General features: G+C 51.0%; 9 protein-coding genes across 9 annotated transcripts; 2 read left to right on the forward strand and 7 right to left on the reverse strand.

Moving 5' to 3' along the window:
- Positions 1-519: 519 nt before the first annotated feature.
- SCP_0607300 (kinase-like protein) lies at positions 520-2,247 on the reverse strand (the record flags this gene model as incomplete). The annotated part of the gene is made up of 6 exons (XM_027759862.1): positions 520-710; positions 768-939; positions 1,001-1,119; positions 1,172-1,372; positions 1,424-1,779; positions 1,847-2,247. 6 exons carry the CDS (start codon positions 2,245-2,247, stop codon positions 520-522), a joined length of 1,440 nt encoding a protein of 479 aa, XP_027615663.1.
- Positions 2,248-5,101: 2,854 nt separating this feature from the next.
- Positions 5,102-5,390, reverse strand: SCP_0607310 (hypothetical protein; the record flags this gene model as incomplete). The annotated part of the gene is made up of 3 exons (XM_027759863.1): positions 5,102-5,107; positions 5,151-5,270; positions 5,325-5,390. The coding sequence occupies 3 exons, from the start codon at positions 5,388-5,390 to the stop codon at positions 5,102-5,104; spliced, it is 192 nt and encodes a 63-aa protein (XP_027615664.1).
- Positions 5,391-6,747: 1,357 nt separating this feature from the next.
- On the reverse strand, positions 6,748-8,552 carry SCP_0607320 (hypothetical protein; the record flags this gene model as incomplete). Its single annotated transcript, XM_027759864.1, has 12 exons — positions 6,748-6,913; positions 6,999-7,030; positions 7,080-7,131; positions 7,178-7,193; positions 7,249-7,389; positions 7,504-7,603; positions 7,665-7,762; positions 7,817-7,853; positions 8,000-8,169; positions 8,220-8,254; positions 8,307-8,420; positions 8,482-8,552. 12 exons carry the CDS (start codon positions 8,550-8,552, stop codon positions 6,748-6,750), a joined length of 1,032 nt encoding a protein of 343 aa, XP_027615665.1.
- Positions 8,553-11,198: 2,646 nt separating this feature from the next.
- SCP_0607330 (hypothetical protein) lies at positions 11,199-12,948 on the forward strand (the record flags this gene model as incomplete). The annotated part of the gene is made up of 3 exons (XM_027759865.1): positions 11,199-11,498; positions 11,555-11,671; positions 11,728-12,948. 3 exons carry the CDS (start codon positions 11,199-11,201, stop codon positions 12,946-12,948), a joined length of 1,638 nt encoding a protein of 545 aa, XP_027615666.1.
- Positions 12,949-14,934: 1,986 nt separating this feature from the next.
- Positions 14,935-17,205, reverse strand: SCP_0607340 (Endo-1,6-beta-D-glucanase; the record flags this gene model as incomplete). The annotated part of the gene is made up of 15 exons (XM_027759866.1): positions 14,935-14,991; positions 15,043-15,112; positions 15,177-15,357; positions 15,413-15,576; positions 15,629-15,645; positions 15,696-15,854; positions 15,910-16,083; positions 16,136-16,209; positions 16,267-16,333; positions 16,391-16,533; positions 16,590-16,664; positions 16,716-16,764; positions 16,818-16,852; positions 16,910-17,066; positions 17,125-17,205. The coding sequence occupies 15 exons, from the start codon at positions 17,203-17,205 to the stop codon at positions 14,935-14,937; spliced, it is 1,503 nt and encodes a 500-aa protein (XP_027615667.1).
- A 3,539-nt stretch (positions 17,206-20,744) lies between these two features.
- On the reverse strand, positions 20,745-21,479 carry SCP_0607350 (hypothetical protein; the record flags this gene model as incomplete). The annotated part of the gene is made up of 1 exon (XM_027759867.1): positions 20,745-21,479. The coding sequence occupies one exon, from the start codon at positions 21,477-21,479 to the stop codon at positions 20,745-20,747; it is 735 nt and encodes a 244-aa protein (XP_027615668.1).
- A 195-nt stretch (positions 21,480-21,674) lies between these two features.
- On the reverse strand, positions 21,675-22,471 carry SCP_0607360 (hypothetical protein; the record flags this gene model as incomplete). Its single annotated transcript, XM_027759868.1, has 3 exons — positions 21,675-21,781; positions 21,837-22,010; positions 22,069-22,471. 3 exons carry the CDS (start codon positions 22,469-22,471, stop codon positions 21,675-21,677), a joined length of 684 nt encoding a protein of 227 aa, XP_027615669.1.
- A 99-nt stretch (positions 22,472-22,570) lies between these two features.
- SCP_0607370 (hypothetical protein) lies at positions 22,571-23,204 on the reverse strand (the record flags this gene model as incomplete). Its single annotated transcript, XM_027759869.1, has 2 exons — positions 22,571-23,071; positions 23,121-23,204. 2 exons carry the CDS (start codon positions 23,202-23,204, stop codon positions 22,571-22,573), a joined length of 585 nt encoding a protein of 194 aa, XP_027615670.1.
- Positions 23,205-24,120: 916 nt separating this feature from the next.
- On the forward strand, positions 24,121-25,337 carry SCP_0607380 (hypothetical protein; the record flags this gene model as incomplete). The annotated part of the gene is made up of 3 exons (XM_027759870.1): positions 24,121-24,498; positions 24,572-24,718; positions 24,816-25,337. 3 exons carry the CDS (start codon positions 24,121-24,123, stop codon positions 25,335-25,337), a joined length of 1,047 nt encoding a protein of 348 aa, XP_027615671.1.
- Between the last annotated feature and the right edge of the window lie 450 nt (positions 25,338-25,787).

Here is a 25,787-nt window from a genome sequence, read left to right on the forward strand (position 1 = left end):
AGTTCTGTGCGCACCGCGCATAGCTAGATGGAATGCACACGGCCATGTTTTCGAGTACACAAACGGAGCGAAGCCGAATCCACGCTATTATCCTGATTCCCCGCATCGCAAACCAGCGACCAGGGGGATCCCCCATCCAGTATTGAATATTCTGCTCGCAATATCGAAGAAATGTCAGCATGAAATCAATCAGATATATTCATCAACTGTTATCCGATCTCGTAAATAAATAGTCTGTCAGATCTCAAACGCAAATGGTGGTGTATGCAGGCATGCCCCGTTCGCACGCCTACACCCGCGTTGTTCACACCACGCTTCTAACGCTTCCCGGCAATACGGCGGGGTGGGAGGCGAGTGTGTCGTAGGTAAAAAAAAAACTTGCAGATGTCCTGGATGCACACGGAGCTTGGCAAAAAACACAAGTTTCCTGAAAGCAGGGGTTACAGTGCAAACATTCCCAGACACAGAGACGGCAAAGTACACAACAACACTCGACTCGACCTACCCGCCGCCGATCAATCATCCCTGGAGCCACGGATCCTCCAAGAGTTCAATGGGGTCCGGCCTGTCTTCAGGGACGTACTGCAGACACCTCTCGATGAATGCTGCAGCATTCATTAGCTCGCGAGAGTCCTCCACAGTCTTTGAGTCGCGTATGCGTTCAGCAATCGTCCTAGCATCGCTCTTCGAGGGTATACGAATCAGTGTACCTGCGTGGACACCAGCGTCAACACATCGACGAGTAAACCGCATAAGACAGCCTTCACCGTCCGCATTCAGAAATAGGTCCCGATTATGGGATTCAGCCAGAAATTCCGTGGGGAACGGGCATCCCTGGATTTTCATGATGCGCAGCAGGTGATCATCGTCCGCAGTGGTGCCTTCGGCAGCGTTGTCTTCAGGGGTAAACAGCTGTGACCCAGTCAACAGCTCAAACGTCTGACGGAGATGCTCGTTCAAGAAGAAACATGGATGACGAGAGAACGTGCTTGCGACGCACCAGGCATCCGACGGCCCACACGTCGACCTTGAAGTTCCATCCGCACTGCAAAATAACTTCCGGGGCACGGAGCGCTCTAGGACTGATATCGTTCGTCACTTCCTCCTCGCAGATCTGGGCTGTCGACACGGCTGAATAAGTAGTGCTGCAACCTAAAAGCGTCAGCCTCACCGTGGCCGAAGTCGGCAAGCTTGAAAACCAGTTGATCCATGGGCACTTGCAGTGCTGGCAATGGCTGGCTGACTATGGGTCGCACTTCGCGGCCTAAAACTAACACCGGAGGATAGTACTTAGGAGGGTCCTCCTTCAGGATTCGCATGATCTGCTCATCCGAAAACGGAGAGGCGAGCATGATGTTGTCGGGCTTCAAATCTACAATCGCGCTTGAGCATCTCCAAGATTGATAGAATTATCCTTGCTCACCCGTATGCGTCACTGTACACCCGAAATGTATGAAGTCCAAGCTGGTCAGAAGATGTTGCAATAAAAGCTTCAATAGTGGCAATGGTAGAGCTCTCCCCGGATATTGATCGCGGAAGTGATTGAGATCCATCCCAAGAACTTCTGTAACTAAGCATTGGTGTGGACCAGTATCGTTCCTTGCCGTTTCACAGATGAAGGTGTCGTAGAGCTTAACGCATTTGTCCCCACCATGCCTGAACTTGGAGCGAAGATTGATATATTGAAGAACGCGTGCCTCTCTAATGATCCCGGTATGAACGAGCCTTGTAGCCTGCCCTGTGAGGATCTTGATAGCTACATACTTAGAGGATGCAGACCTATCCAACACAAGGGAAATCAGTGACGACGAGTGGAGACTTACGAGCAGCACTACAGCACACGTACTGTCGGGACACATCGCGAGCGAGCCAAACGCTTGAGAACGATCCATATCCCAACTTGCGTACTATTGCGTAACGACCCTGTGGTCCGATCTCGTCCCCTATGTGAACCTCCATGAAAGCTGGGACATCCGAGGGTAATAGTGCTGCTGGAATGCCGACAGGTTCTTCCGGATATTCGACGACCACAGCAGCATCCTCTACGGTAGCCGTGAGGGTACCTGTGGACTCCGGGGCGGCGAGAGACGAAGGGTTCTGGACGACCTTGTTGGACATCACGGGATGCGACTCGCGTGAGTGGGAGGAGGAGCTGTGGCGAAGAAACAGAGGAGGCTTCAGCTGTAAGTTCCCATACTGGTTCCTAACTTTCACGAATGATCCCAGAACTGAGCGCCTTGCTTTCATTCCTACGTCCGTGGTTGGCACCGACGCCGCACCGAGGTTCTAAGGTTTATCCCTCGAATGGCACGTGAGTACTACTTAGAGCCTTTACGGAACTGCGGAGTTTGTGGACCCTCAAGCGCACATAGATGGATCTGAGCAACCTGACTCGGTCTGACTGTCGCAATAACGGTGAGATTTCTTCTTGTGAATCATCCTGGAATACTGCCGATGGGTCCACAAATGAAAATGATGACTAGTAAAGAATGTTTTTCGTCTCCAATGGGTCGTCATTGCCTTCTCCAATCAGGCAAGTTGACAGCACCGTATCTTTTTGTGGTCAGTAATTCTTGAAGACACGGGTCTATCCTTGCGCCAAATTTGGCCCACGGACTTTGCGAAGCCGTCGTTCCAATTTCAAGTAGGTCGCCTCTACTCGGCGCTCGTTGTTTCTGATCTCACCGTGACGATGACATCGATAGATATTATACATAACTTGCTGCATGCCGGGACACGGCTCAGACAATAGTGGTGCGACGCTTCGAAGGCGAGTCAGCGACTTGTCGTCGTTCGAATCAGGTGAATTTTCGTTTGCCCTGCACTTCGTAGTTATATCGCCAGCTTTCCGCGTCAATGACCTTAGGTGAAGAGGACGAGGGGAGCCTGTAAAAAAATGTCAGCGAAAGGGCTATGCGATCGGTGGCGTAAGCTGCGCGTGCTCATCCAAGTCTACGCCGCTCGGCAGTGGTACTGCCCTCGAAAATTATTGTCGTCGCCAGTTCTGTCATGGATGGGACGAGCGTTATCCATCGGATCATCTATCAGAATCGCAGCGACTAGAAGGCAGACAGGCTGATGAGGCTGTCTCAGACCACTGGCTGAGGTGCATGAGTGGCTGGCTTGTCCCAGTTTCCCCAATCTTATCTCTAAGTGCTTGCTTGCCCAAAGATCATGTGCTGTCTTTCGTCACTTTCACAGCTACATCTCAGACATCCTGCAGTGGAGTGCTCAGTGATATGGTGTGTGATGTTTTGCAGCACTTCTCTTTTCTGTATTGGTTTACTCCCCTTATCCATGCAGTGGAAGACATTTTTTACACACACTGCACAAGCATGCTTTGTAGCGACTTAATACTCATTCAATTTACACCGGAGATCTCGTACTGTACACTTATAGGCCCTGTTATGCAAATCATATCCGAAGAAACATCAGGTACATTCTTGAAGATGTGGAATACAGCAACTGCGCGTTGAAGAAAGACGTCTACCTGCTGCAGCGCCATGAGATGAGATATGTCATACGAAAATGGGGACAAACCGTGCTCTCGGGTCTCTGAAGGCACGGCGCCTCACACGTGCCAGGCGTTGTTCCTCCGCCTCCGGACGGATTTCAATGTCGTTTGACCTCAGCCAAAGAGAAGGGTCTTTGTAGACATGAAAGCGGGTGATGAATCTCTGGTCTGGAAAGTATGCAACCAGCCTGCGACCATTGGCATCCAAAAATACGGCCGTGATGTGTTCCTGTTCCCGAGGGTTTGTTCCACCCGCGTGGGGAGGACTCCTGAATGTTTCATGGTAAGTCGCAAAATGGTGTAGCCGATTCGAGGTTACTCACTCTAGAACAGCAATAGCCGCACCTGCAGTGTCTAGGCCAACCTGACGAGCGAACCGGAAATGGTGCTCTAGCCACCAGTTCCTTACTTCCGGCTGGTTGCTAAGAACGTTGACGTCCGCGAAGTCGGCAGAATGTATACTGCGACTAAGTCGGCTGGCCGTTCGCCACACTACGCCACACTACGCGGAGCGGAGCCATGAGATTTCGAGAACCGGTGTTGAGCATTGTGAGCATAATGACAATATATGAAGGGCTGCAACAGGGGAAAGATGGAGCAGAGCAGGCCTTCTACATGGAGAACTTATATATCTCACCATAGCTGTATCCTCCCTGCACGCAAGGGCTGCCATATACACCTGCGTCGTGTCATCGTCGAGTGTCGGCGCTCACCTCAGCAAGTGGTCTGAGACAGCCTCATCAGCCTGTCTGCCTTCTAGTCGCTGCGATTCTGATAGATGATCCGATGGATAACGCTCGTCCCATCCATGACAGAACTGGCGACGACAATAATTTTCGAGGGCAGTACCACTGCCGAGCGGCGTAGACTTGGATGAGCACGCGCAGCTTACGCCACCGATCGCATAGCCCTTTCGCTGACATTTTTTTACAGGCTCCCCTCGTCCTCTTCACCTAAGGTCATTGACGCGGAAAGCTGGCGATATAACTACGAAGTGCAGGGCAAACGAAAATTCACCTGATTCGAACGACGACAAGTCGCTGACTCGCCTTCGAAGCGTCGCACCACTATTGTCTGAGCCGTGTCCCGGCATGCAGCAAGTTATGTATAATATCTATCGATGTCATCGTCACGGTGAGATCAGAAACAACGAGCGCCGAGTAGAGGCGACCTACTTGAAATTGGAACGACGGCTTCGCAAAGTCCGTGGGCCAAATTTGGCGCAAGGATAGACCCGTGTCTTCAAGAATTACTGACCACAAAAAGATACGGTGCTGTCAACTTGCCTGATTGGAGAAGGCAATGACGACCCATTGGAGACGAAAAACATTCTTTACTAGTCATCATTTTCATTTGTGGACCCATCGGCAGTATTCCAGGATGATTCACAAGAAGAAATCTCACCGTTATTGCGACAGTCAGACCGAGTCAGGTTGCTCAGATCCATCTATGTGCGCTTGAGGGTCCACAAACTCCGCAGTTCCGTAAAGGCTCTAAGTAGTACTCACGTGCCATTCGAGGGATAAACCTTAGAACCTCGGTGCGGCGTCGGTGCCAACCACGGACGTAGGAATGAAAGCAAGGCGCTCAGTTCTGGGATCATTCGTGAAAGTTAGGAACCAGTATGGGAACTTACAGCTGAAGCCTCCTCTGTTTCTTCGCCACGGTTCCTCCTTCTACTCACGCGAGTCGCATCAGAAAAAACGTGTCGAGTCATAGCTGGCTGGATCATGCTCTGGGACGTGAGAATTACCATCTAAGGAAGTGCAAAGCTCAGTCATGTAATATCGGTTGCAGACACGAGGCTTACCTGCTCGACATCCACGAATGGACCAGACTTGTCATCAATAAGCTGCGCGGCGAACTTAACACCCATCTTGGCTTTAGAGTAGCCAAAGGCAAATTCCGGCTTCGCACTCAAGGCCCAGTTGAAATTTCAGGTCGGTGACCGCGCAAACAGAGGATGCAGCTCACCGATAGTCTGGATGAGGACAGCACTCTGCGCGTGCTCGCCCTGGAAGGGACACGAGCACGCTGGCGCTCTTTCCGCGCCCATATATCGAAATATCAAGCTCCGCCGGACAATTCACCACCACGAGCGGCACCGACCGTACGCACGATGCAGATGCCAGGACAGTAGTTGCGGGACACCCAAATATCGAACATCGGATTTCAAAGGCTGCGCTAGCGGCCTCGGGCCAAGGCAGTATATAAGTGTCGAACAGGTCCGCTTCATGTGTGCAAGCACGCGTGGAAGCTGGAGACAGCCGGAGGTGGAGGAACCGAGATCGGTGACACGATGACAGGCGACGATGGGTTATATGTCGAACGTGAGAGAGGAGTCCGAGAGACCAAAAAGCGACAGAAGAGCGAATGCCGCAGGGGCGACTCGAAAACAAAATCATCCAAGGCGTCGAGATTGCGTCAGCGCTAGCTAACACTGGGCATGACCTAGCGATATCTCACAGGGTGAACGTGCGTTTTCAAGCTCCTCAACAGGAGCTACGTCTCTTTTGAGTAGATGGTATTTTGAGTGAAAAATTGTCAGCGGGCGCGCCTACATCGTTTCCCGGTCTTCACCTTTCCTCCTGCCATCTCCTGTGGCTGGAGACTCTTCAAGCTTCAGGTTGGCTTCAAGTTGTTCGCGTGGTAGACGGTCAGCAGACGGCACAGAAAAGAACTGAAAGGCATACCTTCCTCTGTATATGATGGACACGTTGATGCTTGAGCACGGAGGCGTGAGCTTGCTCACGGTGACGGTGTTGCGCGTGATCGTGACCGACGCGAGATTTGATGCACCTTGGGCCGAGCCTAGAACTCACTTGAGTTCCGTGATGATGATGCCGGATTCAGAAAACGAGAAAATGAGTAAAAATTTAACTGATGACGCTGATAATACAGCTCAGGTACGTAAGAGATACTTCGTCAGCTATTGCAAGTAAGGAAATTTAGGGAAAGGGATGAGTCTATTCAGAAACCCCCCACGGGAAAATAACCCCCGCAGGCCCCCTTCACCCTCCTCCTGAAAGCCCTGTGTTCACACAGGCACCATGTTTTATTTGACACCCCGTTCGTACATACTACATATAGCTGCAGTAGTTCTTTGTCTACCATATGGCTCCGCCCTCGAGGACAATTGACAGGAACAAAAAAAAACCAGCGACCAACATAGTGACGCCCAGCGACCAACATAGTGACGCCCAGCGACCAACATAGTGACGCCCAGCGCCAGCTCAAACTGCGTAAGTGTCTTCCCCCACGTCCTTGCTTGCCTCCACAAAGGCGATCCCAACTGGCATCGCTGACAAAGGGATCGTCTGCGAGAGGCCGGACGGATCCGACGAGCTCGTCGCCTCGCGAAGGTCAAGCATGAATCGGCATGTGAGGATAGAGGTGACGCTACGATTAGAAACGTTATCAGTGGTACGCGAGTGTAGGGGACGAAGGATATGGAATGAATAGAGGTCGTAGAAGGGGAACTTACACGGTGGTCCAGGTTGTCATCACGACAATGAGCTGCGTGCGAGGTTAGTACAAGTAGTTAGTAAGAAGACGTGAGACTTACGTCGGCGATTTGACCGATACCCAAGGCAAACACGTTGAGGAACAGAAGAGAGCTGTAGGCATCGGCATCTGCATATGGCTCGTACACGGTCTACTCACGAAAAGAATGCGGTACCTGGGATACACATGTCATCCTCTGGTGCAGAGCGAAACGATAAGAACGCACGCACCATCTTTGAAGAGTACGGTCGTGACAGACATCCGCGCATTCGCTCGCATAGCAGCTCTGCGATAGTGCAGGGTCTTCATCCACGTCAATATGACCACGACGGCGTCGGCGACGATGGAGCATGCACGGGTGCCCATGAATACTAGGCCGGAACGCAATATCAGTGCGAGACGAATAGTCAGCAGTGCAGACACGTACATCTGCAACAAGGAGGAAGGATCAGTGAAAATATGAAGATAATAAATGAAACGGGCGCACTTTTCGAATGGCCCGGGAGCTATTTTCGGCATCATCCCGCAGGAGTTCAGCGTCGGCGAGAGGACGGCGACTTGAGGCTCGGTCATGATGGATATATACTAAACACGCGTTATCCTTAGAAGTTAAACGACTTTAGGTTTCATATCAGCAACGATTTACCATAGTGAGAATGGGATTTGTCAGTCCAAGGAGAAGAACGATGCCAAACACGAAGTAATTGCCGAAGTACAGCGCGTAGACGCGCATCGCCGAGAACACTGCGGGAACTCATATGCACACAGAAAGAGATATATATTTGATAGAGAGCTTACCTGCAACGGCTGCCATGAGTAGGATATTGAGCGCCATCTGGACCCTCTCTAGGACAATACATCTATCTGCTGCATCAGACCCGCCATACAGATCCTCTGGAATAATGCCAGATGTGACTTACGTCTGTACAACGGTTAGTCAGCTCACGGAGGTCTCCAGTGAGACAAATGGACAGGACGGACCAGATGTGATTTTGTCGACCATGTGGAGCGCATGACCAGTATGACGAACAGGAGACCGGCGTAGCGCACGATGTAGAAGAGTATGGTGGCGAAGGTGTACTTGCGCTTTGCGCCCCACATGGTGTGCACCTCGCGCGCGAATGTAAGGCCATAGTCGTAAAAGATCACCACTGGGACTCTGGTGAATGACATATGGAAGTGTATGAATCTGCAGACGCACCGAACGCGGAGGCATAGCCTGCAGCGGCCCGAAAGCTAGAACAGGGTATCATTGGCCAGCCATCTAGCTGAAAGGGCCGATACTCACTCTTGCTGGTACAACGCAAGGGCCATGACCGCATGGATGGTTGGAGAGCAATGTCGAACAGAAACCATTAAAAAGGGATTCGAAAGAGCGGTCAGAACGGTCGCTTCAGCGAATCTGATGATCATGACCATGAGAACCGATCATTCCCTGTAGCTAGGAAAGGAGATCAGCGTACGCCTGACCGAGGTGCTCCCCGAGGCGGTGCATAGGTCTGCGGCTGAGCGACGCGTGTGCGAGCGCGGGCATCTCCGGTGGAGTGTGCCTTGGGGTATTTCAGAGTCCATGGCCGCTGGAGGTTCACAGAATTCCATGCAGACCAATCAAGGGTGGCCATCACCAGGGTTGTAGACGTAAGTTTTCTCTATCCAATCTGAAGCTCATCATCGAATGCAAAAAAGCATCGATGTATTCACTCACCACCACGTTAACGTGAACCCCTAGGATTGACCAGTAGTGTCATCATTCCAAGTCAAGAGTTCAGACGTGGTGAGATCATGCAGCTTCGACACTGAATGATGAGATAATGGATCCTACTCGGATCGGAGGAGTCGGAGGAGTGAAGATTCAGAGGCTCTAAAAATCCTCAGCCTGGAGTTGAAGTGCAATCCGTATCCTAGCATCAACAGTAGAGGGGGCATCGGTGGGAGAACGCAGGAGGTCAAGATGTTCAACTAGCTGTCGTCATTCATCCATCAACACGCTGGAGGTCCGTAAAAGGATTTAGTGCGATAGAAACATTCATATTTGCCAGCGCACAACCTGTCCCACATCGAAACGGGGACGATCAATCCATGCGAGGCTTTGCGATGGGGTATCCAAGACGTCACGGTAGTGCTACATACCAGTAGTATATCTTTGCGACGGCCATTACAGTACTCCTGCATCCCACATGTTTATAGAACAGATTTAGTACTTCCACAAATACGTCCTGGCCAGTGTAAACAGGTCAAACGAGGCGCGACGAGACTGTGACGAACAGCCAGCTCAGATTCGGTGAACGGGTGGACCCCCGAGTCTGAATATGGTTACGTAAGGTTACGCTTTTCCTTCAATGCCATCATCGCATTTCCTGTCCATGTGGACAGGAATTGCCGCTTAATTTGATTATATGCCTCAGTAACTTCTCGGGTCGGCATGCAAGTCGATGGATACAAGATGAGCTGAAAGGGGCCCGGGGCCTACAAGTATGGTTGCAGGAAAAGTTCGGTGGAATCGGCCATGAAGCTTTCTAAAGTCTACAGTGCGTCTTTTTGCCCCTTGAATATATGTCCCAACTTATTGTTGCGGAGCATAGTCGAAGAAGTTGCTGTTTGAATCCATCCTCAGAAGCGCGACAACGGGTTTTCTGGACAACGCAGAGAACCGCGAACTATTGTCGATCTCTGAAGTTCCCACAGATCAATTTCTCTGACTTCCCATTCAGTCATCTGAAAACACTGGTTGTGTCGCTGCTCGTCGTCTGTTTAGTCGAAAGAGCAATGGTTTATCCTGCCCAAGGTCCCGCTCTCTACCGAAGGATACGACAATGCAACTGCCTCGGTTTTCATTCATGTGTCTCTCAACTCTGACTCTCACGCTGACAGCACATTAGTTCTGCGGCAAGTATATTTGGTTTGCGTACGTTGGGTATGAATATGGTCCATATTCGTACCCAACGTATGCAGAGGCGGATCACTCGCGACGCACCCTGTTGTGCGTTTCGTGCAGCGGAGGCACTGTGTCTTATAGATCGGCGATATCTCTAGCGTGCATTTCATTGTCTGGTTCATCTTCGTGCCTGCTCTCCCTAGCCTTCGTAGATATGCTAAGTCGCAATATCCTATCACCCGATGACATGTGCACTCATTCAAACTGTCGACCATGGTCATCCAGATGTGAACGTTGCGAGTACTGTGTTCACTGCTCTGAATTTGACTCAATGACCATTCTAGAATACGTTCTGTCGTGGTCCGGGGAGTTATTCGGCTATTCGGCCATGCTTCTCTGCTTGCTCACCTGGAACGTTGAATAGCATCCTTTATCGACATGTGTAGTCCTCCATGCGGCATAACATCATCAGGTTTTCGATTTTTCTGTCGGTAGATCATGGTTGTTGATTTGGTCATGCACTAGTCACAGTGGAAGCGATACAACGAGATTGTATCCCCGACACTGAGGCTGCGGTTGCCATGTAATATGACACCCGTAGCGGCGGTTCTACAAAACGTGACTGTCGAGCTGCAGTATGTTCACCACACGCCGTTTGATACGTACTCACTGAGTCTGTTATATGTTTGTTTATTCTGTTCTGCCGGCAGTATAGCATTGCAATGGGCCAATACTGTGGTCCAGGCTGGCATGTATACCCTTAGAGCTGGGACTATCTCCCCGGTACACGGTAATCCGGCCCAATGACATCGAAGGCCGTACAAAATGGTCCTATTCGTGCATCGCACATTCCACGCTACGAACCCCAGATCGCTGAACGCGCTTGCAGTTACTCGCAAATCCTGTCGGGCTCAGCGTGGCCACTCGTCGCCGTAGGTGGGATTATGAACGACCACCTGTTCGCATTCGGCACTGTGCTCTGACACACGCATAGGAACCGCTTCACGCCGTCAGCTCTCTTTCCACTCCGGCCTGTTCATGGCGGAAGGCTAATAATTTGACCAAGTTGATTATAGATTTCCGCGCTGAGGGGATATCTGATCAATGATTGAAAGAGGCTGAGATGGTTAGTAGCCTTGCATGGTCTGTCGAGCTTACTCATCATGCAGTGCTGTTCCCGTTTGAACATCGCCACAATGCGCCCGTGGGGCCGCGTGATCGGAGCCGTCAGGCCTATAAAGCTCGTGCTTGTGATTCATCTTTTCGCTACTTCTCTCTCAACTCATAGTGGCCATCGTCTCCGTCATGTCGTCCCTTCGGAGCATCATTTCCCCGCAATCTCAACGCGCTTCCAGGGAACGTGCACTGCCTCCACTACCCGCGGGAGCACGACTCCTCGAGCTCGACGACCTTATGCGGCCGATAATCCGGATGATTTGGGTCTCTGGCGGAATGCGTGAGGTGGTACGCATAGCACCCACGTGCAAGGCGCTCTCCGAGACGTCGTTAGACCTCATATGGGAGCACATGACGACCTTGGTGCCTCTCTTTCAATTGCTTCCATCTAATATGTGGGAACTTCTAGATAAACAGTCAGGGCTTCATGTACGTTTTACTCCACTTCCTCATACGTTGCTAAATCGTTGACTGTGTTGTCGCAGTACTCGAGAACCCCTCGAAAGATAATGGGCGCCGGAGGAGAGTACATGCAGAATCCAATCAATTCACTGCGGTTGGACAAGAAAAAGGGGGTGCCTTTGTGGTGGCAGCTAGAGTTTGTGAGCGTTTAATTGCATCATACTAGCTCCGCATGAGAGCTAATTCTTTGTTCTAGCGGTGGACTAGTCCCTTTGCCAGCGACGTGAAACTATCCGGTGGAAAAGCCTCCGCGCGTGCTCTACACCGTTTCTCCTTTTATGCCCAACGTATCAAGCATCTTTCTTGGTACAACACCTGGGATGTAGATTCTTCTGTCCTTCAGGATGTCTTTCAAGCATGGGGCCCACCGACTAAGTCTTTCCCGAATTTGCAAACATTGCAGTGGAATGAGGCAGAAAGCGATAGCGTTTCCCAGTTCCTAGGGCCACAGTCACGCTTTCGCAATCTCAAGCTTATCAACGTTACCCCGCAGGAATCGGATGGAGTAGCACCGGTCATTGCAAAACTTCTACAAAGCACAGGTTGCCTCTACCACTTATCTTGTCGCCTTAGTGTTCTCTCAGCGGACGCCATCCGCTCTCTTGCATGCGGAGAGGTGTTGACGGAAGCACACTTCTGCGCGCACGCTGCGGACCTTCAAGTCATGCGAAAAGACCCCGTCGAGAACTTGTTCCCAAAATTGAGGTATCTCCACCTAGATGTGGACCAGCTTGAGGAGGGAACTCTGGCACTTTTTCAGGAAATCCACTCGACGTACTTGACAGAAGTCGTGTTGAACACAGAACGATGCCCCACCGCAGACGCCGTCAGGACACACTTGGAGGAGCTCGCCAAGGCACCTGTGCAGTCGGCGTTGGTGATGCTGGAACTGACTTTTACTTGCAACCCCGCAATAAAGCAATGGGAGGCCACATCGCCATCCCCACTCAAGATCACTGCGCGCGAGCTGAAACCGCTTCTGGGGATGCGCTCACTCACGCACTTCAAGATTCGTGCGGAGCATCTTGCTCTACACGATGCATTGTTCCTCGAGTCCCTCGCCCAAGCACTCCCAGCTATCGAGACACTTCACCTCATGCACAATACTTCTAACAGTCTCGTCTCGCTGTATGACCTCCGCTTCTTCGCCAAACACTGCCCATCTCTTCGTGATTTAGGCTTTGACATTGATGCGCGCAGAGAGGTGACTCCGACTCTACCTGTTTTTCTGTGGAGCGGCACTGCTAGAACGTTGTGCGTCGGCAAGGGGAACATCAATGATCCAGAATTCGTGGTGCGTTATTTATTAGAATTGTTCCCGAGCTTGGAAGTAGTTTCCCATGCTGGGAATCTGCCCAAGCATGAAGTTGCTCTGTGGGGAGAAGCTTCAGAGAGGTTAGCTGTGTCACGAACATAGAAGTGCGAAGAGATAGTGACTTCCATTAGTACTGCACCTCAGGTCTTGCTTTGTGTGCTCGGTATCCGCGCAGGTCGCAGCAAAGTCACGAAACTCTCAATTATTTATTTCTTTGATCTAATGCATCCTGTTTCTGCCATTTGGTCTGAAGGTTCGAAGTTTCCTGCGGCTTGTTATCGAGGTCAGTCCATCTGCTAAATAATCGAATGGCTTCATGCAAGTATCCAGAACTCGAAAATTGGCCTCGTCTATCCCCACAGAAGTCAGCTCTACGCCGACCTCTCCGCGGTCCAGGAGACTATTAATTCGAGCTGAAGTACCCTTAGAAGACAAGTGCACGTAAGGTATGTGTTGAATACCCTTGAGGCTCGACAGCCTCCACACCAGGACGACTGTCACCGGTTCACCCCTGGTATAACATTGTTCAGTCGGTTTTTTTCACTCATTCTACTAGGTCGAAAACCCGAAAACACTCGCATACGGTTGCTGATCTCTATGATCATCCCTTCGTCTTTGCAGCGAGACGAACGAACATGCAGCATCACATGAATCTAGCATGCGCAAGCGCAGGGTTCTGCGTGAATAAGTGTGACTTTCTTCTGGAAGATAGTGCCTGTTGAGATCATCGACATCCGATAGGAGCCAATTGTGAGTGGAGTTAGAAGCATCTCGCGGTCAACCACTTCCCTGAGGCTTATATCGATTGACCACGTTTAGTCCCCCATTCGGTGCTACATACTGTACCATTCGTTTTAATTGCAACGGCCCCGGGACTGTACGACGATATTTTTGGTTCACTCGCAGCGGTACCCTGATGGTAAGTAATAGCTTTGTGTATTATGCTTTGTGGCGATTCGATCGACATATCGGATTCTATTGTGCATCAAAATTTGGTATTTTTCTCATTGTTGAAGCTTTGAAGCAGGTTGAAGCGCAGTCCATGTTTCCTCTATGGCAACAGGCCAGCCAGATATACAAGATACGGCACCTCTCCTCCCTCGACCATTCTCTTTACCACAACATCCACTCATAACTCACTGCTCAACATGCAATCCTCTCGCTGTTCCTTCATGGGGACGCTCGCTCCCCTGAGGCCACATGCATTGTGCATCAGCCCTTCATAGAGCTAACGTGTGCGGTTCGCGGTAACTGCGAACCACACGCGCTAGCCCTATGAAGGGACAATGTTTGGAGAGGGTGCGTTCTCCGAGTCATGTTATAGCTTGCGATCACTGATGTTCCGGTGCTGCACCGTCTTCCCAATGTGGCCTGGGTACTGTACTGGAGCACGTCGTGGAAATTAGTTTGCACCGTGTAGTTCAACCCTGCAGTTGCGATTACGAACCGGCCTATTATGGAAGTTGTCAACATGACGGGCATGCGAAGAACGCGCCATACCAGGTTCGTCGAGCTTCACGTACACTGCAAGTCTTGTTCCGACGTACTTTCCTGGCCATCGCACATCAGCGCACGCCCAACTCCACTGGGTCTGACTTACACAACGTTTCTGCTTTGCATGTGCGCGCTGACACACCTCCGTCTGCAACCTACACATCATCCTGCCCCGCGGTCGACAGCTTTTGCGTCCCATGTTAGCCGCACAGTGGAAGCGTCTGCAGTAGCTTATACATGTGCCACTCACTGTATTCCGGATAAAAGTTGGCGGTCATATTCTCTCCGACCGTTGATGTTGAAGCCACAAATGTGCAGGACGGATATTTGTGCGCATCGGCCATACACTGGAGAGCCAATGAATGAAGGATGAAGGATTTCGTATGCGCACGTAGACAGAAGTCAGAGATCCCATAATTTCGTGGATAAAATAACATTAATACCCAGCACGACATTTGTAAGAAAGGAGGGGAAGTGCAAAAAGAATGGAAGGCTAAGACCTAAAGGTCTTTCTACCATGGCTCGAACCCAATAGATAGAAACAACCAAAGCAGCAAGGCTTGCTCACTGCTGATCGAAGCGAATCGACCCTCATCAGCCGGGAGCGTACCAGCTCAGGGTTGTCACTCCGACAGGAAAAGTATATGTAGCCTGGCGAGTATGATTCGGCGAATACCAAAGCAAGAGGCATTAGCAACGTACCTGAGAGCCGCGGAATTCAATAGTAGTCTGAATGGGTGTAGGATTCCAAGAGCCACTTGGTTGGTCGTTCCTGCAGAATAGGACGAATACAAGAGTCAGCTTTTGTCACTTCACAGGGACAGACATCGGCTTACCAGTTGAGGACGACGAGACTATACCGATTCCAATCGGAAGAGCTCGTACGTTCAGTAACATAACCGGCAACAACTAAGCCCCAGCTCAACGACCCTCCGACGGTCACTTTTATGCGCTGACCGAACGGACCACCGGCGTCCTTGGGAAGGATGGCCTTGGACGCCTGAGCCATGGCGTAGACTGGCGTAACATGGGGTCAGTTCGGCGCCGCTGTTCATAGAAATGATTTACGCACATTCCTGATTGTAGGCATAGCTACCGTCGCTGTTGACCGTGATAATTGGACGGCAGGGCGGGTCGCAGCTCTTCGTTCCAGGAAGCATCGGCTTACCGTCACCGTCGAGAGCAAGGTTCCACATTGCTGCCGCCTTGGCACCGTGGTTGGGGGATCCGGTGTAGCTATAGACCCAGAGTCAGGCATTACGCAAGGAAAGTGCCTTTGACTCCTTACATGTTGTCCATGTACCACTTTGTCACTTGTTAGCAGCAAACAATAATAAGCTACTGAGCTGACAAACCTTGATGTCACTCCACCAGTCACTGCCATACAAACTCGTGCACTCGGTGAAGTAGACGGACTTGGACGGGTACGCGCTCTCAAATGTTGCCTGCTCGCTGACGTTTCCAGCGTAGCAGTGGAAACCGACGCCCTCAAATGCGCTCGATGCTTGTTGCATCTTTGAAGACATTCAACAGATCGAGCTCGAAGAACGTGAACAGGCCGTTACGCACGAGTTGTTCGGGATAGCCTGCAGCGTCATTCCAATTGTGCTCATATCCGATGAGGATGACATCCGAGAAACCGTTGTTGTCCAACAACGATCTCAGTGCAAGACCAATCTTCGCTTCTTGGGAGGCAGAGATGCGACAAGTTGGATATGAAGGGTTACTGTTCTCAGGCTCGTTCTGCGGAGTGCGTCAGCGCAGTGAGAATTCTCGTCCACCAATGACTACCAACCTGGATGCCAACTGCCCAGACATTGATGCCCTTCGACTTGAAGCCTTGCAGAGACTTTAAGAGATAGTTCGCGTCTGGGAAGGAACGCTTGCTTGAGAACAAACTCGGGATGAGTAGAACACAAAGCTCACAAGCATCTGTGTACTGATCGAGGAACGACCCTCCAGTCATGGTTCCACTATCCTTCATCCATCCGGGCTACATTATCTAAGTGTCATAGCCTGGATAGATGCAAGGAGTAAAGGACAAACTCACCGGAGACCAAGGGACAGTATGGATTTTCACGTTGCTATTGATGCTTTGAATATCATTCAGAACAGAAAATAGATCGGATGGCGCATTATCGATGTTGAAACTGCTAAGGTCAGTATCTCCGCTGACATCATCAAAGCTATAGACTGGGAAGCGGCAGATATCGATAAGGACAGGTTCCACCATATAATCTTGAACAAACCCTTTGGAGAGAAGTCGGATGCACCAAGTGGAACGCGAAGGTAGGAGACTCCCGCAGCATTGTGGCCGTCCTGAGCTAAAATGGATAGGTCAGGACATGATAGCTTGGGAGATCATCACGACGAACCATCGAATGTGTGAGATAGAACGTCCCAGTAATTCTGGGAATTCTTGGACTAAAACATAAAACATATCAAGAGGTGATCCTCCGGTAACAGGCTAACCATACCTTGAGGTTGCTCAAGATCTGTGCAGAAGAGTCGGCTGCGGAGAGCTCCGTGAATGCACAGACATCAACAGAAGGAAGCGGCAGCAACGTACTCAGGGATGCACCAAAACCAATCATCGTCTGGTACTTTGTAGAATCATCCACAACGATATCGGCCTTCCCAATGGCCGCGGGCGTCTTCCAGGAAATGGGATTGGGTGAAAGATTAGTGTAAGTGAACAACGCATCACGATTCCACGTCGTTTGCCACTGCACAAAATTTTTATGGTGAACGATTGAAGCACAGGTACATCCCAAGATGGCGTACAATATCATAAATAGAAGTAATAGACTGCGAGGCAATGGGAGCAGCCAGCAGCGCGCATGAGGCCAGAAGATGCTTGAACATCTCGACCGAAGTCCTAAGCCTAGTGTGGCCGTCTGCCAGGGAAACAAAATAAAAATGAATAGCTGCATCACACTTCTATGCGTCCCTTTATACTCTATCGTCAATCGGAAACAGGGCGGTGTGGTGTGTTCGATAGCCGTGAGGTTCGAGCGTGCTCCTCCATCCATAGTCCTGATGGAGACGGTGCCAAATATCTGCTGAGAGATGCTAAAATTCTCTGAGGATACGGAATCTGTTCTAATCTGTTGCGCCGGTGAGCATCGATCATCCAGAGCTACGTATCTGAGATGAAGGCTGCACAGCCACGCATAACAGACCGCTATCCATCAGATCAAATGGGCCTGGCAGATTGACGGAAGAGCGGCGTCGTGATGACCACAGCCAAACAATTTCGGCATAGTCTCTGCATCAAGCATCACCGTTGTGCATCTGTTGGTGGGATTATCCATTCTATGAAGGTGGAAGATCAGGACGTCGATCATACTGCGATTGCGGAGCCCCTCCGTTGAGGGTCGGTAGCAATCCCTTCAATATGACAGAACAAGACGCTTCGACAATAGACACTACTTACTTGACTCAATAGGAGATCTCTTGATTGTTCGCGTAGAAAGAATGGAATTTGATCTGATCTCAACGCCTACCCAAGTGATGGACCAGAGGATGTGCGCGCCAATGCCATAGCACACTATACCTTGGCCATGGCAACGTGTTCGGAGGACGAAAGTGGAAACACGTATCATCAAAGGCCAGATCAAATGGTCCGGAAGAGATTTCATCAGGGCAGATGGATATGTACTTACCAAACGCTAGGGGGAGGCATGGAGGGATTGGTTAAGGCATATGCAGGCGATGAGCTTTAGTCGATTCTGGGCACCGAGACCACTAGGACTGGCTAGTCGCTTACCTCCGAGTTACGACTGATTTGGACTAACCAGCAAACAATCGCCAGAGCGTAGGAGCGTTTACGAAGCTAGGACAGCCAACACCCAACGTACAAGGTATCCTAGTTGATGAACATCACAACAAAGTCGACATCACACAATCCAGGAGCACCGTGTGGAGGCGCGACGGGAGAACGTAATCTGCGAGGAGGGGACAGAAAGGAAGCACAGACGTGTTGCAAGGAATTACAGAGAGACATTGGTTTGGATGTAACCCACAGATTAGTGGACGAGTCGAACACTTTGCCTACGGGTGCCACGTCGACAAGCTCCGCCGCAACGAGTTGACATTTTGTTCAATCTGTCCGAGAATAACAGCGCGATGCAAGAAGGAGACAGTAAAGTCCGTGTAGGTCCTCCCAGAAATCGGAGGGCAAAGGCTTGAAGCGGAGCAATGGTGTATGCGAGGATAGCAGCCGAGTCCGAGTTTCGATGAACACAGCCGGACACTTTCCGGCAATGGAGTAGTCAAAAGAGGGCCACTGAGCTCTATAGATCTCTTGGGGTGTGGATAGGCCGATCCATCGCATCGAGTATAACTTGAATTTGCCTTGCCTATGGCTATCGAGGATTGTAAATCTGCTGAGAGAAGTCGCCGGTCAGCGGGACAGTGGACTGCAAACAGGGTCGAGAAAGAGCGAAGGTGAGGTTGCCGGAATTCATTATGATTTGAAAGATTGCGTCTGCATGGAAGTAAAGCTTGAGCAAGTCATCAGTGTGCGCTATTGAGCACTGTCATGTCGAGCAGTGCACGCAGAGGGTGAGTGTCACACCGTGACCGTCACGATTGAAGTCTTTCCTGCGGCCAGAAGTGCCTGAGCGTTCACTTGAAGTTGCACTTACAATTGTTATGAACACTCTAGCTTCAATGGCCCTGGCCACCGACTGGGATGCTTATGTGTTTCCATTGACAGGAAACCGCTGCCTTGTCTGGATGTATCGCCATGGTCTGAGATGTAAGTGTAGAGATGTGATCTCTTGCCGTCGATTTCAGCTCTCGTTCGCACCGAGCTTTTCCCTGCTTCCTCATACTAAATACAGCCCTTCCTCGCATAAAAATACTCTTGAGGTAAGTTATGGTCTTCATGTTATCCGCGCGTGCATGTGTTACTTAGGCTGTTTGCTTATGCTTCTCAGTCGGCGCATATGTGCTCAAGTCACTGGTGAGTCCCGTTCTTGTTCTCGCCGTTCTCACGAATTCATTGCGAGGATGCGTCGCTATAACAAAGACCATACTCAAGCCACGCAGCTCTGATAGACATTCGTCTGCTCACGGCTGAGGATGGCAGTCCACGGGGACGTCTGTTCCGTGATAGATTTGATACTGCGGGGTGTTGAGTGCTGCGTTCAACAGGATGCAAGATTTAGCTACTAGAAGAGTTGCTGTAACCGCCGTGTCGCAATGAATACACAATATTTCAGATGACTTTCTGGAGCAAGGTGGACAGGAGCGTCCACATCTCCCCTTGACCTTCTCCAGCGCTGCACGAGTATTGGTGCTCGCTGTGGTACCTCTGCATGCACCTAGTGCCCAAGGTACCTGAATATTATCTTTTTTCGCCCTCCAGACTATTAAAGATAATGGACCAAACTTTGCTAAATTTTGCTATCAGTACCATCATTCGAAGTAACGCTGGGAGAGCAGTTGCATATCGGCTCGTCGGCATCGGTGGTCTTTCTGAGTCCTGCTTGAAACACTGTGTTGAGCAACACACGCGATTCAGCATGGACCACTACATTTTTAAGCACTATCTGCTTTACATGTGCCTTCTTTGACGCATTGTCTCCGGGCCTTTCCAGGTAGGACGACGCTCAAAAACGGACATATATACGTCAAGTTAACTGGAGATTGATGCGCTCCCTCGGCTTATCCGCATCGTGAAAAAAAGGACAAGATGCCCAGGCTAACGACAAACAGGGGCTCTGCGACAACCTGAGACGCCTCCGCTAGCGATCGACAATTCGATCCGCACATCTGTATGACAGGCGATCGACATCGGTGATCGTCCTCGTACAATTGCGCCCACATAGCTTCATCGACTCCCACCGTTCGTCTCAGGGCCGGAACTGAGAAATACTACTGACGCGCAGGACTTGAGCAAAGCCATCCATTCAGTTATCCATGTAGAATCTGATGACCGTAGAGAACCTGCCACGGCTGGTAAGTTTGGCCCGTGCAGTGCAAAAATTTAAATATATCGCATTCAATTGTTGGCCATATATTGAATGAGGAGATGGCGAGAACAGACTTCGTCGGCCATGGAGAGTGACGAGCCTGAGGGAGAAGGGGCTGGAGATACGTTTCTGGGTCATGACCTAGTATGTTGTCCATGAGAAGATCTTGCATCAGTTCGTCTTGGCGTACGCAAAACACTCACAATAGTCAACGAGCTGCAAAAAACTGCTCGCAGCCTTGAAGGGGGTTCGTCGATGTCAGATCCTTCAATACCAAGCATGAACCTGACTCATAGTCACTAGAACACCGTCGATGAATGGAGTGCATGAAGGGAGTGCATATAAACGTCGAGATGCTAGACATGATCAAAGGCATGCAAAGTCGAATCTAAACTACAAAAAACAAGCACGGGAATAATATGTCTAGGCTCGTTTTCTCGACCTGTCATTCTTGGGTCCCTGTTGCGTGAGGTCAGGTTTCGCTGGGCGAGGCCTCAAACACCGGGGATTGCTTCGGGAGTTTATCCCAGAATCTAGTGAGGGACCCGCACCGACTTCAGGTGCGTCAATCCGCCTCCGCTTCACCATCGAGCGCGTGGTAGGACCTGTATAATCTGGGCGAGGCAGTGAGGGTGCTGAGATTATGATACATTCCGCATTCGCGCGGACGAGTTCATCTCTCGCGATCGCGCGCCTCTTCCGCGGAGGTCGTACGGGAGCTGGGGGCAATACATTTGATAATCTCCAGGAATTGGAGCGTTCACGGGGTACTGCTAACTGTCGCGAGACTCTGTCGCAGTTGGATATTGTACGGCCATCGAGAAAATTTGTCCAGAAGGTATTGAACTCTGCGGGATTCTCCCACACTTTCGCGAGCGCGATATCTCGTGGGTACTCAACCATGTAGGTCGAGTCAAAGCGCATGACCGCGTGTAGCCACTCTTGAATAGCTGTATCCGAGAAACGAACTCCTGAAGTGAAAATACGATAATATTGATTCTTAAGTTTGCCCCCGCTACTTCGAAATTCTTCAGCGTGATCGAAGGTGTTGAAACTGCCGAAGATGGCGCACACGCGACTTGCCAGGTCCTGCAGCGACTGATTGTGATCCAGCCATAGTAAGCTGCAGTACAGCACGACATAGAGGAGAGATTCCATATCGTCCTGGATCGCATGAGCAGCAGGACTCCGCTGCAACAAGCGCTGTGACACAAATTGGAAGGTACCCTGTAGATGTTCATTAGCATGTATAGATGTATGTGGAAATGACCTTCACCGGTGAGCAATCGCAAGCTGTGCCATCGCTTGTCATTAAAGAAGAGATTTCCCAATCGATCAGATACCTAGACCGTACTATGCCTGTTGAGTTGGGATCCCTGGACGGATGATGCTACTGAGACTAATGTCGCAATGTAGTCTACGCTTTGCTGGGTCTTCGATACCGAAAGCACCTAACATAGCTACGGCATTGCAGGGAATAAGGAGCATTTCGTGACAGATGACCAAGGTGCGTACCTTGGTACACATCATACGTCCCGTGAAGTAGTTCCCGTGCTCCTCTGAACTGCTCCAGCCCATATCCGACGGTCCCAAAAACTAATCGGTAGTGCACGAGAGGGCGAAAGGGGCTCACAGTCTTGCTTACCCAGTGGGCCTGACAGAATAGGTCGGTTTGCGTGTACTGAAGAGCTGACATAAATTGTCAACATGCAACGTAATGACCGAGAGACAATGTGTGGAAACATACCCCAACAGGCTTCGAAATCGTCATTATCCGGTTGAGTTATCTCATTCGTCTGAGTTCGCGGCTCTCGGACGTCTCCGTGGTACATCAACTGAGGGATATTGGGTACCCCAGCCGCATGCAGGTCTGCCAAAATCTCACCCTCCATTTGACGTTTGCCATTCCAGCGCCATGTATCCTTGAGAAATACCACTTGCCTGCTATCTGCGTCTACAGCCCAGTAATACCTCGTTCCTTGACCCATCATTGAGATAGGTGAACTGACTGGTTGTGATACCAGTAATCGATGCTCCACAGAGCTATTGTCAACCATGGTGACTGCAGCTACTATTCCCGGCCGATAATGCTCCCCCACGGCCGCGGCCAGGGCTGTCTGGCTGTTGAGGTTCAGCTGGAACTTGACCATGCGTGTAAATGAGTCTTCGAAGAGCCCTTCCTCTTCCTGTGTCGCAGGCTGCACTGTGGTATCATATCCGCGATGCGATAGCGAGGCGTGAGCATATCTCTACAGGAACTCGCATATGGGTTCTGCGTCGCTGTGCAGGTCGATAGATTCTGAGACGACCGCTCCAGCACGATCCCAGCGAATAAGTCGGGCGTGCGATCCAGACAGTGCGATCGAAAAGTAAAAGCTGCGATGCTGACGAGCGCACGCCTCGGTTGCGCATGCAACGTGCCTCCCCAGCCCCCGTTCGGCCCGTTGGCGAGTTCGCTTCTCACTGATATTCAGAAAGAAATTATGGGAGGAGCGTTCCGCATCGGGAGTCGGATCCGTGAAAGCGTCCAGTACGGACTGGGGTTGAACTTCAACGTGCAGGTCGGTGTAAGCGAGATAACTGGCTACCGATGTTTGTTGGACCGAGTCAACCACTCGTTCGGAAAGACATGAAATATGGGGAGCCATTGATCCTATCTCCCCGCAATTCTGGCCGAACGCGGACGTGTCCTTGAAGATAAATCCGGGAAACCGAGCCCCGCCCATTCCAGTACCATTAAGAGCGGTAATCTGCAACCCTTTGTTTTATTGGCTTTGTGGACAAGGATACAGGACTCACCAGTGGCTCAATAATCTGATGCCTATGCTCCGCACCATCAGGCACATTACTGAACACTTGTGCGGTAGGTGGCATCATAGACATGTCTGTCTCGGGAAGGAAGTTCATGTATCAACAGGCATTGGGCCAATCATGGCGCGCTTCGCAGACTGAGCATATTGGCGATAGCGCATGTTAATGTATATGTCAGTATTTGGTTCCTGCCACGAAGTCTTTGTCTTCGCCAACGGGGTGGCCACCGGGGAATGAGTAGTAGAGCCCCCAATTCTTGATCGCGCACGGCACACTTGCGTTCGGCGAGAACTAGGCATATTGACGACTCAAAGGATTCGATGTGCGAGTGGTTAGGAGAGGTAAGAGTGCCAAGCGGCCACCTGCATTTCAACAATCACGTGCAACCAACGAGCGGCCTCTACCGTAGACAACCTGCTGAAGTTAGCTCTACGTACTACGGAGCGAAATAGATCCTGAGGGGGTGCGATATGAAGCCGATAGAGTTTTTTTGATTTATTTAAATATTTGGTGCTATCTGATCTTTACATCCGGCGACGGTTGCGAGACACTGCAAGCCGCCCACCGTATCGCACACCTGCGTACCGCCATCGAGCTCGACCGCGAGCGCATGTCTGTGCTCAAGGAACGGGAGGAAGTGCGCCGCGAGCGGCTCGCGCGTCTGCAGCGCCGCTTTCGCCTAGTAGTCACGTTCTAACTGCGCGAGACGGAGCTGGAAGAGCGCGTCGCGACGTTACTAGTTAGAGGCCGAGCTTGGGGATGCGGAGCGTGTTGTCGAGAGGGAGAGACAGAAGCTGAGTGATGAGGTGGCAGGCGCTTTGGAGGCAAGGTGCGAAGGCCTTGCGGCACAGCTTCGCGACTCTGCAAAAGATTTGACCGACGCGCTTCAGGAGAAGGCTGATGTTAAGGTACGTCCTCTCGAATGTATTCTCCCCTATCTACAAGTTTGCTACAGGGATTTATGTCCTACTCTACGCTGTAGGACGCCATGTCTCGGCTCAAGACCGAGCATAATGCCTCGGAGGATTCTTCCAAGAAGACTGAGTCCATGCTTGAGCGAACAACACTCCACCTAGATGGCCTCAAGTCCACCCGCGCGGAGCTGGAGAAGAAGCACGGTGAGGCCGAGCAAACTGTGGTTGAGCTCCGCCGGCAACTCGAGAATAAACTTGAGAGCCGTGAAAGCGCGGAAATAGACGCTCTCCGCTGTGAGTGCATGGAACTTGTGGTGCAGGTGGAGACGCTGCAGACGCAGGTCAAGGAGCTTGAGGAACGAGCGGAAGAGTTGGAAAGCGCGGCTGAGACTGCAACAGAAAAGAGGAAGCAGAAAGACGAAGAATACCGGGGAGCACTGGACGAGTGGAAGGTGAGCGTGATGAACCAGTGAATATGTTGCTTTGTGGGTATTACTGGGTTGTTGTGCTGACGTGACATGAAAGATAGCACTCGAGAAAGCTCAAGGAAAGGAAGAGAAACTTGAAGCGGAAGCAAAGGGACTAAGGTCGCAGCTGGAGGATACGCAGAAAAATATTAAGGCCCTGAAGGCTCATCTGAGCACGACGAAGACAGAAGCGAGGCAGGCTACGGTTGGACTACATTCTACACTTGATCAAGTCCTAAGCCAGTCAAGAAGGTCAACGATCCCTGTGCGGTCATCTTACAGGATTTATCAATTTTGTCAAGATGAAGCAGTCGAAGCGCATACTACCCGTCCGCGAGCTCTCGTCAACATCTGAGAAGGAAGTGGATGAAGTCGAAGAAGTGGTTGTGGCGCCTTCTCCTTCACCCCAGCCGAAACGCAATGGCCGTTCCAAGCCGCGCAAAGCCCAGAAGGCTGATTCCACATCGCTGAAACTTGCCAGAAACCTTGACGTCGACAGCGATGAGGAAGTCGAACCTCCAAAGAAGACCAAGAGGCAACCGAAACCTCAGAGCAAGAATGGGAACGGAGACTCACGGACAGGCAAAAGTAAAGCCGAAAGGAAACCCAGAAAAGACAGGGACGAAGAAGAGGTTGAGGTTGAGGTTGAGGTTGAGGTTGAGATCATCGAGGACAAACGCATAGCCGGCAGAAAGGGCAAGCGGAAGGCCGAGGTTCTGGAAGAGGGGGACGTGGAGGAACCCAAGCCAACCTGGAAGCGGATTAATAAAAGGAGTGGTGACGAGGACGAGGACGAGGATAGCGGCACAAGGAACAAGGTATGACCCAAGGCCAAAGCTGCTACCGCAGCGAAACCTTCCTCGAAGGATGCCCGCCGGAAGCTATCAGGTCGGGCACAGAGCAAGCAACCGCGACAGGACGACACTCGGACGAGGCGGTCGTTATAGGTGATGGCACTCCTAAGAACAAGAGGCGGAGACTCACTGGCAACGTGCTCCCGACGGTCGCAACGATGAGGTTTGATTGGAATCCGCTCGCGACGGTACGTTTCCGATCTCTAGCTATGATATTCAGCTTTCTAAGCTCGGTACCGCTGCAGAGTGAGGGAAGTCTGAACATCCCAACAGAATTGTCTCCCGTCAAAGAAAGCGATGCGATACCTCCAAGAACTTCAGCGGCATTCAGAGCCGTGGGTTCAATGTTTGGGAGTTTCGGAAGTCGGCGGTCATCCTCTACCTAGGGCAATGCAATCTATGAGAGCATAATTTATTTCG

Source organism: Sparassis crispa, assembly GCF_003851025.1.
Source record: "Sparassis crispa DNA, contig_000005F, whole genome shotgun sequence".
NCBI lineage: Eukaryota > Fungi > Basidiomycota > Agaricomycetes > Polyporales > Sparassidaceae > Sparassis > Sparassis crispa.